Source organism: Bubalus kerabau, chromosome 20 (assembly GCF_029407905.1).
Source record: "Bubalus kerabau isolate K-KA32 ecotype Philippines breed swamp buffalo chromosome 20, PCC_UOA_SB_1v2, whole genome shotgun sequence".
NCBI lineage: Eukaryota > Metazoa > Chordata > Mammalia > Artiodactyla > Bovidae > Bubalus > Bubalus kerabau.
This window is the reverse complement of record NC_073643.1, coordinates 45,042,972-45,063,309: the sequence shown is the minus strand read 5'-3', so window position 1 is coordinate 45,063,309 and position 20,338 is coordinate 45,042,972. Positions and strand designations below refer to the sequence as shown.

The 20,338-nt window shown below is 36.3% G+C and overlaps 1 protein-coding gene across 35 annotated transcripts in view; it reads left to right on the top strand.

Moving 5' to 3' along the window:
* The window catches only part of SLMAP (sarcolemma associated protein), a 150,272-nt gene extending 130,384 nt beyond the window's left edge, over positions 1-19,888 (top strand). For 16 of the 35 annotated variants that reach the window (XM_055557659.1, XM_055557649.1, XM_055557653.1 and 13 more), the window contains 7 exons: positions 2,417-2,539; positions 3,558-3,632; positions 5,876-6,196; positions 6,603-6,720; positions 10,215-10,386; positions 14,294-14,428; positions 17,986-19,888. In XM_055557659.1, coding sequence (XP_055413634.1) covers positions 2,417-2,539; positions 3,558-3,632; positions 5,876-6,196; positions 6,603-6,720; positions 10,215-10,386; positions 14,294-14,428; positions 17,986-18,078 — 1,037 coding nt within the window. In that variant the 3' untranslated portion in view covers positions 18,079-19,888. Of the gene's footprint in view, positions 1-2,416; positions 2,540-3,557; positions 3,633-5,875; positions 6,197-6,602; positions 6,721-10,214; positions 10,387-14,293; positions 14,429-16,527; positions 16,618-17,985 lie in introns of all 35 variants that reach the window. The other 19 variants (XM_055557660.1, XM_055557652.1, XM_055557645.1 and 16 more) reach the window with 3 other exon arrangements.
* The last annotated feature ends 450 nt before the right edge of the window (positions 19,889-20,338 follow it).

The window sequence follows — 20,338 nt, the reverse complement described above, 5'->3', positions numbered from 1 at the left end:
AGTTTTTGCACTGTAAAGGAAACCATAAACATGACAAAAAGACAACCCTCACAGTGGGAAAAAGTAGTTTCCCACTGACAAGGGGTTAATCTCCAAAATACACAAACAACTTGTACAGCTCAATATCAAAAATAAATAAATAAATAAACAATTAAAAAATGAGCAGAAAACCTAAATAGAAATTTCTCCAAAAAAGACATCCAGGTGGCCAACAAACACATGAAAAGATGCTCAACATCACTAACTATTAGAGAAATGTAAATCAAAACTACAGGGAGGTATCACCTCCCACAGTCAGAATGGCCGTTATTTAAAATCTACAAACAATAAATGCTGGAGAGGGTATAGAGAAAAGGGAACCCTCTTACATTTTTGGTGGGAATGTAATTTGATACAGCCACTATGGAGAACAGTGTGTGTGTGTGTGGTTAGTCACTAAGTCATGTCCGACTCTTTGTGACCCTATGGATTGTTGCCCAGCCCGCTCCTCTGCCTGCCTGTTGTGAATAGGGCTGCAATGAACAGTGAGGTGCATATATCTTTTTGAATTATAAATCTCTATTTTTAGTTTTTTAAGGAGAACAGTATAGTGTTCCTTAAAAAACTAAAACTAGAACTACCATATGTCCCAGCAGTCCCACTCCGGGTCATATCCCTGGAGAAAACCATTATTCAAAAAGATACACGCACCCCAGTGTTCATTGTAGCACTGTTTACAATAGCCAGGTCATGGAAGCAAGCTAAATGTTCATCAGCAGAAGAGTGAATAAAGGAGATGTGGTACATATATACAATAGAATATTACTCAGCCATAAAAAAGAGTGAAACAATGCCATTTGCAGCAACGTGAATGGGCCTAGAGATTATTATTTTAAGCAAAGTAAGTCAGAAAGAGAAAGACGAATACCATATCACTTACATGTGGAATCTGAAATACAACACAAATGAACATATCTATGAAACAGAAACAGACTCACATAGAGAAGAGACTTGTAGTTACCAAGGGGGAGGTGGAGTGGGGAAGGGAAGGATCAAGGGTTTGGGATTAATCGATGCAAGCTATTATATATAGGATGGATGAATAACGGTGTCCTGCTGGGTAGCACAGGGAACTATAATCAATATCCAGTGATAAACCATAATGGGAAAAATAGGAAAAAGAATATTTGTATAACTGAGTCACTTTGGTATACACAGAAATTAACACAACATTGTAAATGAACTTAAAAAAAAAAAGATAAAGGCATCATGACACTTCCTACTTTAATACTCCTAAAAAATAAGGACGTTATCCTGTATAATGACAAATCCAGAAGTGGGCAGCTAGAACCTGGGCAGACTTCCATATATGATGCTGAAAGAGAAATTTTGTAGTTGCTATGATAATGCAACTGCCACTGGAAAAAATCTCTCTTGCTTTTCCTCCACCCTTACCATGACTTTTCAAAGGAAGAATTGATAGACTGGCTAAAGTAGATGAACCTAGAGTTAGAATTTTTGATAGGGAGAAGATATGAGGATGAAAACACATGTTTATAATATCTGAGACCTACTGTGTTTGCATCATGAAATTTTATTTTTAGTTCTTTTCTGATGGATTGAAGTTGTTACGCCTGAGCTATTGTAAACCAAAGTAATAGTCGAATAATAGAATAGTAATAGTAGAATAATAGAATATACTAGAAGAGTATGGCCTACCTGATGATGCATTTATTTCAGGCAGGGTTCAGTAGTAGAAAGTTTTAATACAATGAAAGACGAGCAGAGTGACTAGAGAGAAAAGAGGGAGGGAGCTTATTTGAGATGTAATGCTGGTTCTGATGTATTTTGATAAGATCACTAAGTTACATTATTTAATAATTAAGAAAATATTTACTTGTTATGTACGTGACATTGAGGAAGCAGTGATGACAGAGTAAGCACAGAGGAGCTTTCAGCTTAGTTTTTATTTTGTATGCCACAACTGGGGAAATCATGCTAAAATCTTTTTTCTTGAGGATAAGTTTCTTTCTGTTTTTCCATTTCCAGTTAAGTTGCAAGTGAAAAATTTCTGACCTGTTATCAAGGAATTTCAAAATTGAATAAGAATAGCATTATGCCCGTATTACTAAATATCAAGCCTTGCATAAGTTCTGCATAAGCCTTACATAAGTGAAACATAATTTATTATATACTAGTATATGTTTTATAGTACCATTGCCATTAATTACTAAATATATATTTAATTGTATTTGTGTTCTTTCTCCAGGGTAAAATGACTAAAATGCTTAATATAATTTGCTTCTAAATTTTATTAAACTTAGTTGTGCTGTGTTGTTAATTATGCATGTCTAAACATGAGAAAGATTGCTAATCTTTGGTTGTAGAGATTATATCATACTAACTCTTGCTTTTAAAATAAACATATTTTTGTCAGATGACTTGCAGGGTGCACAGTCAGAAATTGAGGCAAAACAAGAAATTCAGCATCTTCGCAAGGAATTGATTGAAGCCCAGGAACTAGCTAGAGCAAGTAAACAAAAATGCTTTGAACTTCAAGGTGAGATTAAGATTACTTTGACTCTTCAGGGGATGTGAAAGCAACAAGATATTACTGAATGGCCCCAAGTCCAGAGGCATGGTTATCCTCTTCCAAATCCATGACTTTACTAGATACGTGATCTTGGAACTTTACTTATCCTCTCTGAGCTTATGATTCAGATCAGTTAAGTAGAGACAGTTATAGTGGTATGACTTTCTTCTGAAGATCAAGAAGGACCTGTTAGAATGAAAGATCTTAAGAGTTAATTACATATTAAGTACAATAGAAGGAAAAGAACATAGAAATATTAATTTCTAAGTTTTAATTATACCTAATATTAGCTACTCAACATAAGATAAGGGACATTTATATTCCCTGCAGTTTTACAGTGTGTTCTAAAGTAAATGAGAGGAGCCAGGCAAGGTTAAGGTAGAGAATCTTCAAATGTCCCAACCACTTTTTATTCTAGTAGCTCACTTATCTATACAGTCATAGGCCAGTTGGAGTCAGTGCTGTCCCCTGGAGCTAACCTTTTTGTATCATTCACAGTAGTTATCTAGTTGCAGTCGATGAGTACCTTACAAAGTCTTAGAATCCTCATGTTCTCTAAAATGGCCTTCCTCACCAGAAGGAAGATTTGTATCCGACAGGGAACCGTGGACTTCCTGTCAGTAAGTACTTACTATGTACTTGGCAGGGAACATAAGGATTCTAAGTCTGGTTTTCAAATTTAAGCTCACAATGTTGATTAACAGCTGTCAAGAATGCTTCTCAAGTAAAAAACAGCATATATTATCTCAGCCATATAAGATATAGAAAACTCCTATTCAGTTGATACATTTATTACTTACTTACAACTGTTTTGTGCTCCTAAAAATCTTTAAACTACCTGATTGCTAATACTGCTAATACTTACTGCCTAACTTTTGTTTCCCTCCATGAGCTTTAGGAGAGAGTTTCTTAGGATTTTCCAGTTGCTCAATTCTGAATATTTTCATTAAATCACAAAATTAGACATACTGTACTTTACTTCTAGCTCTTTTGGAAGAAGAAAGAAAAGCCTATCGAAATCAAGTTGAGGAATCCAGTAAACAAATACAGGTTCTTCAAGGTATGGAACACTTCAGGGCTATTTGGGATTGTTACTGTTTGTTTGTTTGTAGTAATTCAAAAGAAATGGAAAGTAAGAATGCAAAGGGTTCCCATTTTTCATGGCTTTGATTCTTCTGTAGAATCTGAGACTGTAACTGGCTCTTGGTGGCCTTTTCTTTTTTTTTAGAGGGAAGGTTCCCTAGTACTGCAATAGTACTTCCCACTTGGAGTGGGGAGAACAAGAGTGAAGATTCGAATTTGTAAGACTGTCATTTTCTGGGTTACATAGTGACTTACTATAGAGGAGGCCTTCAGACAGGATATCAGTTTGAGTCGGTCGGTGCATCAGCACTTTTAGCTTGTTGGTGATATTATTTCTAATGCTCCTGGCACACTTGCGTTGCAACAAAAATTGTTTACTGCGTGGAATATAACAGTGGTCCCTGCACTACCTTCATGGGCAAAGGCTGCTCTCCATACCCACCATTTTGCTCTCTCTTTGTGTGGGCTGTCACAGAGTCTTTACAGAAACGACCTGAAAGACACCTGTCTGTCCAGGGTTTTCTTTGAACCAGAGCTTCTGGTACTTTGAGGCTATAATTGTGAGATGCTCCAGGAGATGTCTTTCCCATGCCATTGTAAAATCCCTAAAGTAAAATTAATTTGCCTTCATCGTCAGAGAAGGAACCAATGTTATTTTTAAATATTTGTTTTAGTGACAGGGTAAAAAGAAATTAAATAGACAGGTAACCCCTGTTGAGATGAAATGGGGAGTCAATGTGTGAAGCCTAGGGTATTTGCCCTAAAATGCCCAGAGAAAAACCAGTCTTTTGGGGTTTTGTTTCTTCTTTTTGAGTCAGACATTTCAGTTATTTTAAAAATGTAATTGTATTATGGTCAAACAAGAATTTCTGGGGTAGCTGGGTAGATGAATTTTTAAATTCATGAGAGTTCTTCACAGTTTTATTACAGTTTAATGCTATTATCCATTAGTTTACATAAATCTGACATATCTATATTTCCATCCTGTATTGCGTATGGACAGTTATCCCTAAAGGTTCATGTAGTGGTGCCTCTTGTGGTAAAGCTGCCTTACGTGAGCATCATTGAGTGCCCCCTAGTGCCAGCATGTATATTTCATGATTTTATCCACAAATCCATGGTCATGTAATCCCTGGCCATCGTGCCCTTCCAGACTTTGAGGTTGTTAACCTCTTACTGCTTCCCACAAACTTAAATGGTCTAGTATTTAATGTCTATTTATGAGGCAACCTCTTCCTCCCCAAGCCTGAAATCCTCTTATTTTAATTGTTCTTTTCTACCTAACGAATTTTTTTATACTTATACTTTTCTTGTGTTATAGTAACCAAGACCAGTATTCTAGTTCTGAACCCAGTATGATTTTATACAGATTGTTTCCAGTTCACATCAACAAGACCAGAGCTTTAAAAAATATACCTCTGACTGGGCAGTATTCAGTAACTTTTATTAATTCATTAATTCAACCGATAATCCTTGGTTCTTTACTCTTCTAGTCTTGAGGATAGTATACATGAGATGTACAGTGTAGTGAAAAAGATGAACAATAAGCAAATAAGTATATAATGTGATATCCAATAAGAGCAGAGTAAAGGACTAGAGAATGACAGTGGACTATTTTTAGATAAGCCATCAGAGAAAACCTCTTTAAGGAATTGACAATTCAACAGAAAATTGAGTTAAGACTATCAAAGGTTTTATTAATGTTTACCATCTAACCAAGTAGTTCTGTGTTTATGAATTCACCCTTATGGGAGAAAAAAATCAAGATTGCATTATATTGTCATGAGTAATTAAAAACTCAACAGCATAATATGTCTGAAATAAAGGATTAGTGAAGAAAGTTAATATAGCTATTTTGTCGTTAAAAAATATTTATCACCCGCAGCGTAGAGAGCACTGTATTTATTATGATTGCTCCCAGTTTTTGTTTTTATGTATGTATAAATGCTTAGAAAAAAATCTGGGAAAATAAGTACCAAATGTTAGAAGTAATTTTCTCTGTGTGGGAGAAATAAAGATCACTTTGAGCTTTTTTCCTCTCTTTATGTTTCTGTATTTTGATGTTTCATGCATTAAACATGGATTGCTCGTACAGTTTAATCAAAAGCAACAAACGGCTCTGACAGCCTGGGCTGTGCAGTAACTACAGTCCCATATGGACTGTTCTTTTATTCCTGATTACTTGAACTAAGAAAATGATGAGTAACTATACTTTTGTAGCCCAACTACAGAGGTTACACATCAATATTGAGAATCTCCGGGAGGAGAAGGACAGTGAAATCGCAAGTACTCGAGATGAATTGCTTAATGCCCGAGATGAAATTTTACTCCTTCATCAAGCGGCAGAAAAGGCTGCCTCTGAGCGGGACACTGACATTGCTTCTTTACAAGAAGAGCTTAAGAAAGTGCGAGCTGAGCTTGAGCGGTGGCGGAAAGCAGCATCTGAATATGAGAAAGAAATCATGAGTTTGCAAAATAGCTTTCAGCTTCGGTGTCAACAATGTGAGGACCAGCAGAGGGAAGAAGCAACCAGGCTGCAAGGTGAGAAATGTCCTTTACGTAAAGCTCCTAATGCTTGACACTGATAACTTCATAACTTGTACTGAATAACACAGTCAGGCTAATTTTCTCTTCCATAACGATTGATTGTATAAAAGCAATGTTTTTATATTGGGGCTATATACGTTTTTCACATCTGTAAGCTCTACAGTGAATTGAAAAAATTTGCAATTTTACATTTATTTATTTAAATACTATTAAAAATTATTTGTCTTGTAAAAGTGAAGTGGGGAAAAAAATATTACTGAAGTTCAGGGTGATGAGAACTTTGCTGAGGCATAACTGCAAAATAACAGAAATCAAGGAAAAGCCATATAAAATCTTTGTTTTTAAGGGGGAAAAATAGTTACGTTCCTATATTAACAAATGTGTTTTGGGACTATTTTAGGTGAACTAGAGAAGTTGAGAAAGGAATGGAATGTATTGGATACCGAATGCCGTTCTCTAAAAAAGGAAAATGTTTTGCTGTCTTCAGAACTGCAGCGGCAAGAAAAAGAACTGCACAAGTATGCACGGACTCTTATTTAGGTTCAAAATACTTCTGTGTCTTAGATTTTCATCTAAATTTAATTTAGTTTTGATATTGAAATATCTTTTGGAACAAAATATTCAGCCAGACTCTTTTCTGGCTACTTGGTAGGTTAACCCCACTAAGAGAGTACTGAAGCACTTTTTTTCTGGCACCACCTCTATGTCCTTTCCTTTGGGTGTACTCATGGAATACAGATTCATTAAATGCCCCTTCCCACCCCCATTCCCAAAAGCTCTAAACAAACAAGCAGCAAATGATCTATGATTAAATTCACCTTTAAGCTAAATGATAATAAATTTCAAATACAAGTTTGTTTTTTTCTTTCATGCCAGTGATCCCTTCTGTTTATAAGGTTCATCAGAAGATGGCCGTGATAAAAGAATTGATATTATTCAAAGACACAGAATCAGCTTTTCCTTATCAAACAGGGATATGTAAAAAGTAATAATATATAAAATAAAAAAATCTCTAAAACCAATTAAATCTGTCATAGTATCCAGTACCCTACAGGCAAACCAATGAATGCAATAGATTTGTTCCAGCAAATTTAGTAGAGAGTCTTGTTTTCTTACCAACACTTATTGTATAGTTCAACATTTATTTCTTTCTTTAAAATTTGACCCATTTTGATCCATATTTTTTATTTAAGCTGTGTTTACATTCTAATTCAGAACATGAAGCTGCAAGTGTTAGTCACTCAGTCGTGTCCAAATCTTTGCAACCCCATGGACTGTAACCTGCCAGGCTCCTCTGTTCATGGAATTCTCCAGGCAAGAATATTGGAGTGGGTAGCCATTCAGCCATTCCCTTCTCCAGGGGATCTTTCCAACCCCGGAATCGAACCCAGGTCTCCTGCACTGCAGTCAGATTCTTTACTGTCTGAGCCACTAGGGAAGCCCAAATTTGAAGGTAGTACATGTTTATTATTGAAGCCATTCTTTAAACTGTGTCCCTTCCCTCAGTACACCAAAAATGTGAGTCATTACTCTCTTGTTAGCCTTGTGCTTATACTCCTGAAGAGTATTAAGGTTAGCAAAAATTCAGTGATCAAGCTCAGTGCTCATAGAAAATAAGCTTTAGGGAAAAATGATAATTAGATGTATCAAAATAGCGTTCCTCATTAATTCTTATGAAAACAAAGACAGTTGCAATATTGGTTATATACTAAAAAAATCAAGAACTAATTGAAGGAGCAAGATGTACTGACTTATTCTGTGAAACTCCTTCCTATACTATTATGAGCTCAGTATCAGTATCTTTTTTTTTTTTTAATATCAGTGTTTTTAAAGCACTTTTTTCTCTTCCAATGCCTTACTATTCCATAATCTTTTCTATGGGTATTCCTCTTTGAATGTTTAGAGTTAATTAACAATAGAGAATAAAACATGTTTGTTTTTAACATAAAAGTTTGTAAAAGCAATTTCAAAATATGAACAGGACAAAATAATGGCCCAAAATACAAACAGACAAATAAATGGATGCACTCACAGACACATACACACACATATGTTTATGTGTATTTAGTATCAACTGGTCATCAGTTGACAGAACATGTGGGCAAATTATTTGGTATAAAATGTGTGTAAGATGATACAGACACTCAGGTTCTTCCTATCTGGAATACATTTGGATCTTGGTGAATCCATTTAGTTTGGTATTCTATCAAGCAAGAAATATTGATATTTGATTACCAGTGTTGATTATCTTAAATTATTCTTCTTTTGGAATATTTGATATTTTAAAGATTCAGACTCTATCCCTTATTTTTGAGATATGATAAATTGAAATCTAGCAGATTGTTAAATGCTATTTTTAAAATTACTTCCAAGTTTTGTTTAAATGTTGAAAAGCAATCCTACAAATTCCTTATGAGTTAGAAGCATATGATTTTAAAATATTAGGCCCCAGACTGTTGGAATATCAGTGATCAAGTTATCTGTCTAAACGCACATAAACTATTTAGACATTAATTCTGCTTTTTAAATTTTTTGATTTAATAGTTCTCTTAATTTATTTGTTAAGCCACCCCAGCATTTGAGTAGTATTTAGAAGCTAGTCTTTCTTTACAGTGTCTTACATGCTGTTTAGTTCCTAGCTATATTCCCCTAACATCATGCTCACACCTAGGATCTGCCTAGCATCCAATCAGCATGAGATTTATTCTCTATAGTACTTCAGGTACAGTATTGAGTCTGAGACTTATGATCTATCCTGAGAGGCATATAACATTAAAAACCTTATCCTCCTTTAGCTATTTCTGTTGTAGATGGGAGCCAGATTCTTTAACACAGCTACAGTGTACAGGTCTTTTCTTCTTTGTTGTCCATGATGTAGAAGGAATTGAACCAAGAATTTACATTGTTTTGTTTTTTTGTGTTTTTTTTTTTAATTTACTTTTAATTGGAGGATAATTGCTTTACAGAGTTGTGTAGGCTTCTGCCATACATCAACATGAATCAGCTACAAGTATACATGTGTTCCCTCCCTCTTGAACCTTCTTCCCATCTCCTACCCCATCCCACCCCTCTAGGTCATCACAGAGCACTGAGCTGAGCTTCCTGTACTTTATAGCAGCTTTCCACTAGCTATCTGTTTTACATATGGTAATGTATATATTTCAGTGCTCCTCTCTCCATTTGTCCCACCTTCTTCTTCCCCCGCTGTGTCCATAAATCTGTTCTGTATGAACAGAATTTCTATTGAGGCTTGTCAAGAGGTTTTCGTAGTGCGTAAATGTGATTTTTTTTTTTTTTTTTTTTACATCAAATTGTAACAGTAATCACAGGATTTAAGCTGGAAAACAGCCTCAGAAATTCCTGAGTTCGGTCTTCTTGTTTGGCCAAGGAGGAGGCTCTCCTTGAGTTATTTGTGTCTGTGCAAACAGCGCCTGGCACAAATCAGAGAGGCCAGGAAAGGCTCACTCAGAGAATGGAATGGTACCAGTGAACTGACTTGCTCAGCATCCCACAGCTAAATAGTGGCAGATCTGAGGTCTACATCTCAACCATCCCAGTTCTTGGTTTTGTGTTTTCCTCTCATTTTGGTATCTTCTCATTTCAGTAGGTTTATCTTTAGTTAAAGTTGGAAGTGGCTCCTAAACTTTTAAGTTTCTGCTCGCCATCCTATCTGTCAAGTACTTGAAGAAACTAGTTGAAATATGTGTTTTCTTTTCATGTAGAAGACCTACATATAATGTGTATGACCAAATATACAGTCACCTTCTACTTCTTTTTTTATAATTTCAGCCTTTGCATGTATTTGATTATCTGAAAATAAGAAACAGCTTTAAACTCTCATTGATTTAGTGTTTTAATGCTTTTTTAGTTCTTGAAAATATCATTCTTTTTTTTTTCCCCACACTTTTCTCTTCTGAAATCCATTCCATCCAGCCTAGTAAAATATAAAAGAAATTGAACTTCCTGCTGTGTCTGGATTCTGCATGAATAATTGTCAATATTTCTGTTGCAGTTCTCAGAAGCAGAGTTTAGAGCTTACCAGTGATCTCAGCATCCTGCAGGTGACCAGGAAAGAGCTTGAAAATCAAGTGGGATCCTTAAAAGAACAGCATCTTCGGGATTCAGCTGATTTAAAAACTCTTCTCAGTAAGGCTGAAAACCAAGCAAAGGATGTACAGAAAGAGGTAAAGCGAAAAGACATTATGAGCCCAATTATGGTTGGACTTAAAGCCAAAAGCAAATCAGATATTCATGCTAGTTAGAAATAAAGGGAAGCATTACCTGCCACAGAGTTGATACTGGATGTATCTCTGCCTGGTGATTTGTTAGCTGTGTATTATGGTCCAAATATAGGGAATTTATCAGTGAGGTTTGGTCTCAAAATATAAATATACAAACTTACATTAAAAGGTTTTCTCTACCAGTTAGTTGACCTTTGTACCAGATTACTCAGTTCATTGTTTATCTTTCCAGACAGTATCACATTTAATTTAAGGGACTTTTGGAAAGTAAACTGGGGCCACCCCATAATCCTGTCCAAACCCCTCAGGTGAAACTGGCCTGAAAAGTTACTTATGAAAAAACTCAGCTCATACCCAGTCAGCCAAACTCATGTTCTGTGGCCTCTTCCTTTCTTTCCCCCATCTCTTTTTTTCCCTTCTTCACAAATAGGCATGCTCACTTTTCATGTCATTTTGCGTAAAATCTCAACTTTGGTGACTTTAAAAAAAAAATTATACTTAAAATAGTGAGGGTTGGTGTTGGAGCCCCCTCCCCACACACACAGGCATGGTTGAGGTTGACCATGGGGCAGTAAGAGCTGCAGTCAGTCCTCTTGGCCTAATACTACTGCCTGCATTGACTTGTGGCCAGCTAGGGGGTGGAGAAGGCTGATTCATTTCCACCTACCTGGCAGGGCTCACCCCGGTTGTAGACCCTCTTAAATGAAGGATTGGTTTTAAACAGAAGGAACTTGAAGACAACTCTTTTGTCTTCAATAACAAGTTTCCCCCAGATTGTTTTAGAAGATCTGTTTAATCAATGTAGTTTTTCTTTGCATTTTTCTTCTCTCCTTATAGTATCCTGAATCTGGAAATGATTATTGTTCTTCTGTCTTCATGTTTGTTCCTAAAGGAAAAAAAAACAAAAACACAAAACTGTAACATTTTTTATTTACATGTGGCCATATTGATTTTGTAATATGTTCATTTTTATCTACTTGCTAAGGATATGTGTTTTTGGAGAAATCTCATTTTATTTGGTTGGAACACAAATTCTGTGCCAAAGTAAATATCCTAGTATTTAATACTGTAAGCACTTTGTGTCCTTCCAGTCCACATGCCATAATTCTTTCAAAATCTGGGAAGAATGCTGTGGTTGGAAGATAAATCTATTGTATGTTATTCTGAATGCATTAGCCATTTTGTTGCATTGCTTGTTTGCCTGTTTTTGGTCACTGAGCGATCAGTGCAAAATGCTTTGACTGTTCCCACAAATGGCAGTGGCATGTTGTCACAGCATCTAAATTGTTGATAGCCTCTGGATTGCATTAAATGCAGCACATTTAAAAATACGTCTGATCTTGTCAATATGTTTCTCTTCTATTTTCTTGTTCAGTGTTTTCATTGTGAAATGATGTGTAGTCATCATGCTCCTTTGTAATGTAAAATTGCTTTTCTTTCCGTTTGTCCTGATGTCAACTCTTGGATACTAGTCTGTAACTAAAACGTTCTTAAATGAGATTCTTCTGTCTGTGTAATCCACTGCAAATGAATTACGACCTTTTATTAATGCACGTATATTCCCTTTCAACATTTCCGCTTTTTCTCCTTTCTCTCATAGAATCATACTTAATGTGCACAGTATAATGATTCTGTATCTTCAGCACTGTCACAAGCTAAAATATCACAAACTGAGCAAGCCCAGATATGATTATTTTTAAGAAGAAGAACCAAAGGTGTTGGTAATATTGTGTGATACTTCCATCTTATCTTAATCAGACCTGAGCTCGTTTCTCACCTCTGAGTTAGAAAGCAAGATGGAGCAAAATGATATCCAAGGGAGATGTGAAACTAAGGCTGTAGAAGATGACCTTTGTTTTGACAATTAAATCTTAAATATGTGGCAGCTTTTTTTTTAACATTAACAAAAAGTACATGAGAAAAGTAAAATTTAATCCTCAATATTTAGAGAAAAATAATGATATACCATCTTAATATTTGAATTAAGAACACATCTGTATATTTTGATTTAGTAGGAATATCTGTAATTTAAGAAACATTGAGCACCCAAGTCTACCCTGCAAAGACTGACTCAGGAAAGTTGTGTAGCTTTACCATCTAACCCTGGGGCCAGAGTCCTTCCCACCCCCCCTCACAAGCTGAAGGTAAACAGCAGGATTTTCCTGACAAAGCTGCCTTCCTGTCTTTTTCCACAACTTCTGGAATGGAGAAATGATGAAGTGCTTTGGTATACAGGGCAGGCTGGATGTAGGAATGGTGGAAAAGGAAAGTAAGGGAAAATGTGGATCAGCAAAGCACTTTTCACTTAGTCACTTTAGGAATCAGATCATTGAGAATTGATTATGTTCTAAGAGACTTGGTGCAGAGACTAGTCTAGGTACACTGAATTTGTTTTGGCAGCCTGCCGGTAACCTTCTGCCATCTGGAAGGAAGTACACAGACCCCACAAACTAAAAAAAAAAAAAAAAACCTGTCATGAAGTCCATGAATCTTACTCCTTAAGTTTATTCTCTGGCATACTACCCAAACTTTTTCTGGGAATGTGGTTAGGTAACAGGGAGTTCCTTTCATATTTTACCTCCCTCTCTGTACCCATGTCTTCCTGCTGTGGTGAATTTGCTGCTGACCCTAATCCCCTGCCTGCACTACTTCTGACTAATGTTTTTCCACATTTGCATCTATAATATTTATCTTTGGAGTGCATAATGATGAGTGCCTGATATATCCCTCCAAGGTGTTTGCATTATTCAGAAGCACCATATAAAGGTGTACCTTCATTGAGAAATTCCTAGGATACAGCCAGAAAGAAACTGGAGACTTTTCAGCCTCATGGGCTATGTTTAGGGAAGAGGAGAAATCTTTCTAGTATGCCAGACATGTGGTATATTTATTTTATATTCAGCCCTTGTCTGTCTGTCTGCCTCCTAAAACTTTCAGAAATGACAGAGTGGAGGCTGAGACAAAGGCGCAGCCAGCAGCAGAACAGTGTTTGCTCTTTGCTGGAGAGCTCAGCTTGCATGGAAGATGCAATATCTCGAAGTGAAACCAGTCTTGAATTCCTGCCTCCTGGGGCATTTAATGTAGGGGCAAACCATCCTCCTTTTTACCTTGATGTCACCCGTGTTCAAGGGCTAGATTGCCTGTCCAAACTTTATTTTATATACAGTGAACTGTTTTCCAGAGCAGAAGGTGGCGTGTTTCACTAAAGAAAAATAGCAGCAGCAGATTTTCTTAAGTTATTTTTCATTGATGCTTCTAAGTCTTAAGTCAAGAGAGAGATATGTCCCAGTCATAGTGATTGTTACCTTAGATAATATTTCTCTGCTTCGTTTGCCTAGACATTCCTTATCCAGAACACTTTAATACACAGTGATGCTGGGTAAAGGGAGATCTAATGAGAATTAAAAGTTATTACTTCAAGACTAAAATAACTTGGCTGACATTACTTACCAGGATATAAACTCAGACTTCCGAAACTTGCCATTTAATTAGGCTATGGAGGTTTCTCTTCACTTGCTTTCCTTTTGCTCAGTTTGGAATTTTACTTTTCTCCTCTAACTCACTTAATGGAAAAAGTGACACCTTATATTAGAAACACATGATACAATGGTGACTTCTCTTAATTTTTTTTTTTTTAAACTCCAAGGCCAGAAAACTCTTACATAGAATCAAGTTAACATTAAAGGCTTCTTATTATCAGTGCGAATGATCCTTATCCTCCTTATAACAAAAACGCTTGACTGTGGTGGTGCAGGTGACTAAGCAGGGTCTGGTATTTAAACCTGACTAAACACATAACTTCATACCCATTTTAAGTTGAGTCTGCACACTCTTTTTTCTTTGCCTTTAGTATGAAAAGACACAGACTGTACTCTCAGAACTGAAGTTGAAGTTTGAAATGACTGAGCAGGAAAAACAGTCAATCACAGATGAGCTCAAACAATGTAAAGACAACCTGAAGCTGCTCCGAGAGAAAGGAAATAATGTAAGTCTTTGCAAACTTGGCTTAGCTTTGATTGAGAGGCAGGCGAGAGCCCTGAAGCTGATTTTTCAGAAGACTTATAACTGATTTGAGAAACTAAGACCTGTAGTACACATGAACCAAGCTTTTCATTATGAAATTCCATAATGGAATCATTGTGCTGTCAAATTTTTGAGTAAGAATTTGCCCCTTTAGCCTGTACCCCTAGAAAAGCCTAAGGACTACCTGAAGGAAGAGCCTTGTTTGCAAAAAAAAAAAAATTTACCTAAGAACTGCCAGCTTTTCCTAGATAAATCTGAAGTTCTGTCACTAAGCCTCATCTAGCTCTTGTTTTCCCCGCTCTGGGAAACAAAGCACTGTACTGCCAGGGACCCACTGAAGAAAGGGTGATGCATGGTGACTCCTTACCATTTGATTGTATCAAAAAATGGAGACTTAATGGTGGTTTTCATTTTATACTAATCATGCTCTGAGGCACATTCCTAAAAAGCTTAGTGGCTTCTGGGCCTCTTATAAACATTTGGAAGTATTAGTGAGTTTCTGTAGGGCTGTGTGTGAGTGAGTATGTGTTTGTGTGTGTGTATGCAGTTAGAACATTGTGGTATAAATTGAGTTTAACAATATTAATTTGTATTTCATTTGCTAGAAAGGCAGATGGTCTTTTGAAAGATGTTATACTAAATAAATGTCGTGTTACACGTTTTAGTGATCATTGCCTTTGTGGGCCCTAACTGATGGATGTTCAGTGTGGTTGATTGTGCTCTGACTGATTTCAAACCCCTGTCATGGCTTGGACACAGCAGTGGGTATGAGCCACACACTTCCCATGGAGGAAGGCACTCTGCTTTAACTTGCAGCACAAGTACCAAAGAGTACTGTTGCATGGCCATCCAGTTACACAGTCCACACTCAGAATGCTTATGAGTTGTGCCCAACTGTCCTTTGCTTAAAGAAAGTTTTAGTTTAAAATAAATAAAGACTTGTTGCTCAGGTGGAAGCCTTTCAGAAATTGATGAATTGGTTATGGAGGCTTTATGATAAGCAAAAATGGATTGCATTTATTGTAAAAATGTCAATTACAGAACTCTTCTGAAATCAGATCATAACGGTTTGGTTACTTCTCTCTTTTATGTTAATTCATCTCTCTCTGATGTTGGAATTTCAGTCTACCTTCTACTAAATTAACCTGTGAAGACATCTAGCATAATCAGAATGGATCCCTCTGTATGATTTAGAACCTTTTTGAAAGTAGCCTTGCTATTAATAGTTACAGTTCTACAAATAATTTACTTTAAGGGTGAATTTCCTATTTTTATATTAGAGTTATGGTAATTAAATATTACTCTATAATAACACTCATTGTAGTAATTCCCTTCCAGTTTAAAAAAAAATTACTGGGAATTCCCTGGCCGTCCAGTGGTTAGGATTCCATGCTTCCACTGCATGGGGCACGAGTTCAGTCCTTGCGCAGGGAACTAAGATCCCACGTGCCATGAGGCACAGCCAAAATAATAATAATAGTAAAATAAAAGTTAAAAATTACTTGTATTCTGGTAACATAACTGAAAGCCCTGAGGCTCAGCTGCCTGTCTTTATATACTAAATGTTTCTCATACAGTGTGTCAGATCTCTTGCTTGATTTAGGAACTGTGTATCACAGGGCATTTATTTTTAAGCTTGAAAGCAATACTGTCTCAAGCAAAAGAGTTCAGGTTAAAAAAAAAAAAGTTTTGATAAAGGGATAAGATAAATCCAATTATCTTAGCAATTTCCAAAGGAGTACATTGTCAAATAATGGATTCCAAGTATGGAACAAAAATACCATACCATCAAGCAGAGCGTCAGTTGGTGAGGCATTTTCATCGCTCTGTCTTAAAGTGCTGTGTTTCATTATGCAGTTAGGGACACCCACATTGCCTCCAGCCATTCTTTACAACTGGTAGTTTACCAGCTTACTTACCCTGGCCCATCATTCTGGATGATATTAGATGTCTTTAAAATGTCTTTGTACCCTCCGTCCCACCCACCCTGGGTTCTAAATCATCTTATCTGATTTTTTTTTTGTAGCATAAAATGATTTTAATATCCCTTCCCTTCTTTAGCCTTCCATATTACAACCCGTCCCAGCCGTATTCATCGGCCTATTCCTGGCTTTCCTGTTTTGGTGTTTCGGTCCATTGTGGTAGAGAAAGGTACAAGCACTACTGTTGAGTCCGTGTCTGTCTGTCCCCGTCACCTGTTTGTGCCATATTTGTAATATAGTGCATGGCAAAACCACGCAGGTATTTTGTTACCTGAAGCAAACCCTTCATTTAGTATGCTACGTGTTGTGTCATACCGAATGAACTGAACTAATCACATAACATTTTGTCTTGTTTCCTTTGTAGTAACGCTAACCATGAATTAATTCCAATCTAACCAGATGTTAATATGCTGCCTTTAACTGAGTCTTTGTCTCTAGCAAACTGGAGTAAACTATGAGTTGCTGCAACTTAGTACCCCCTTCCCAATTATGTTTAATCAGATTTGAATGACAAATGAAGAGTTTGCCTCTTTGAAGTTTTCAGCAAGCTTTCCTCCCCCTCCTCTCTTCCCTCTTTTTTTCTGTAGTGTAGAATTCCGTTGTTTCAACCCTTTGCCTATATACACTGTAGCTAGGAAGATGAAAAAAGATGAGAGAGTAGCATAATGGACAGTGACTCAGAATCCCAACCTCAGTATGCACTTCCTTGTGAGAGTATCAACCAATCCCATCTTTCTGAGCCCTGATCTGCAACAATACAACATTTCTTTAAAGGCCAGCTTTCCCAATAGGACTTAGAACACTAGTGAAAATAAGGCTTTCAGATAAAACAAACTGATATTGTAAAGCCCTTTGATAGTTCATAGAGAACAGCCTATTCATGCTTGCCTCCAACAAACATACAGGTTAGCACAGCATATAAGATGACCATGTGGCATTATTACCCTTGGACGTGGTCTTTACCAACAGCATCAGACAGGCAAGGACCTTAATATCACTTTTCTGTTTTGAACCCCTTCTGATTTTGTCTTCTATAATTTCAGATTAGACGATCAAAACTTTGACCGTTTTCTTTTTATCACCTTACCCACCAGCCCCTTGTATAAAACTATGCCAACATGTGAGTCTGGTTTTTAATCAAGAAATAAACATTTTAGGCAGAAACATACTCCAGGAATCTGTGTACATCAGTTACCTGAATATGTGGACATCAGAGTAAATAAAACAGGCTGAACTCTGAGAGTTTCTTAGACAAGTCGCTGTTAGGCTTCAAACAAAACTGAAAACTGCCCAAGACTCTCCCAAAATGTATTATGCTTCCACACAGTGGTCCTCTAAAAGTTCTTGCTATTTTGGCTCTCCTCACATCCTCACTCCCTCACCTTTTCTTCTTTTCTTTTTAAAATATTCTTATGCAGATATAAGGTTTTTCTAATATTCTGTTAAGTATTCAGGACTCTGTGGAACCAAGGGGTAAATAGGTATGAAAAAAAAGAGGGGAGAATGTGATTTTGACTCTTGGTTTCTTTCCACACAGAAACCCTGGCCCTGGATGCCCATGTTGGCTGCCCTGGTTGCGGTGACAGCCATCGTGCTGTACGTGCCAGGTCTGGCCAGAGCTTCTCCATGAGAGCGTTTCTTGAGTCCGTACACCGTCCTCCCTCTAGAAGCTGGCACCACACTCATGCTGGGGACAAACAGAACCATTTTCTTCCTTTTTACCTCTTAAAACAGCAGAAGTGCAAGAATACAGCTGTAGGGTCATTGCTTTAAAGTATATAAAATGTATCTGTCTATAAAGAGGATATAAAATTGTGACTCTTCTACTGTAAGCAATAATTTGCTTGCAATTTTTCATGTAATTTTTAAATGAGTATGTTTAAATTCTGAATATTACGGTGGCCTAAAGTAGGCTTCTTGGTACACCAAATTATTTATAACATTAAATTTATGGGTATTTTACTCTGAATTCTAATGGCCAGGTAATTCTTTCTTTTTTTTTTTTTTCTTTCTTTGATTCGATAACTACCCAAACCAAACAACTGATACATACATGGGAAGAGAGGCCCTGTGTGCTCAGTGCCTATCGGTTTGAAATATATACACATATATATATATTTTTTACATATTTACGCCATTTTTACTTGTTATAAAACCACTGAGCTATTGGGAACAAGACTTAGATACAACTGTTTGCGTGGATTTTTTTTTTTTTTTTTTAAGGAGAAATACACTTGGAAAATATTCTGTTCTAGTGATGATTTGGGGAATATGTGCACGCTTGTTCAGCCTTAATGTGACTTGATGATGTGGAGGACATCAACTTTGAAAAACTTTCCATGAGAGTGCGTATTTTCTTGAGCAAACTGAAGTATTTCTGGGAGCAAAAACATAGTAATTATACAGTTTCAGTGCAGTAAACCAAACTGTTGAGTCAATTGGAATGTAATTTATTAAACCTCATGTATTTAAAGAGATATTTTTCTTTAAAAGCCAAGTTACTTTCTCATATACAGCATTTTAGGAAGCATGATTTTTTTTTTTTCATATCATCTCTTCCTCCAAGCATGTTTAATTGAAGAAAGAATTAATATCTCTTTAGATAAGTTTTTACTGACTTAATTTGGTTATGATATTTCAAAGCTAATTCGTGTTCAAGGTGAGCTATTTTACCTACCAACAGATTTCCTGGTTGGGTATATAAATGGTAATTTTCTTTTTATCGTTGTTAACTGGGACATTCTGTTAATGAGAAGCACTATCCCCAAGATGATAGTATTCCATGCACAGTGAAGCACCTAAGCACTGCTTGATGTTGCAGATTTAAAACACGGAAGTGAAGGTTTAGCTATGGTTTTTGTACGGCACCACAGTTATGTCAATAAAGATTATTTAGGTCATAGAATATCCTGAAGTATCACATAGTTAAAATTTTTCAGTCAGTGAAAACTGGGAGGGAATGTCAGTGAACGGGCTTGAATGTTCTGTGGCAATCCACAGGCCTAGCCAAATATTGAAGTAGAGTTTAGGATATAATTTGCCTTGTGATGTTTGGCAGTCATTGTTTATACTTTAAAGGTTATACTTTAAGCTCTTTGGGATTTGCTGTTGGGAGGATCACTAGACTTATGGAGGAATTAGTCACAAATTGACTTGTAGAAAATACTGTCATGTAGTTCATTTCATCTTCTTCTGTTGCAGGAAGCCACTCCACACAGAATGCTAATATGCCAGTGGTACCCAGTACCTCTTGTATATAGGTTATTGCAAATATTGTTCTGAAATGCTTAACTTCAGAATTACATTTTTTAAAGTAAATAATTGTTTAAATCTATTTTGTAAAGATATAAAGTACAATAGAATTTCTGGAGTACAGATTAAACTATTTGCACTAACACACGTGATGTGCATGATTTAATAAAATAACTTTACTCTCCCTATGCATTTTTGAGTTGGATATCATTGAAGTTCTTAGTACTGACTCTGCTATTGTGTTATTGGTTTTTCTTGAAATGACTCTTTGTGCAACATAATATACATTTGGTGTTCTTCAGGGTTTAAAAGAAAACGCTGAGCTGTTTCCCCCAGGTTTTATTAGCCTTTTATTTAACTTACTGGTCTTTTTTTTTTCCCCCTTTAACTATGGTTATTGTTAAAATGTGACTCACTTTCCAGACAAGTCTCTTTAAATGTAAAGTCTAGTATCAATATTTACTTTATTCAAATTGAATAAATGGGTTTTTGTAGTTACTGCCAGTTTTCCTTAAGAATATAAATGAGCCTATTCATAAGCAGTACCCCCAGTTTTGTTCAGTTTGTATTCAGGTTATATAAAGAGTAGGATTATTCACTGGTAGTGATAGAGCCTTTAAGAGATTTTAATCGTAGCA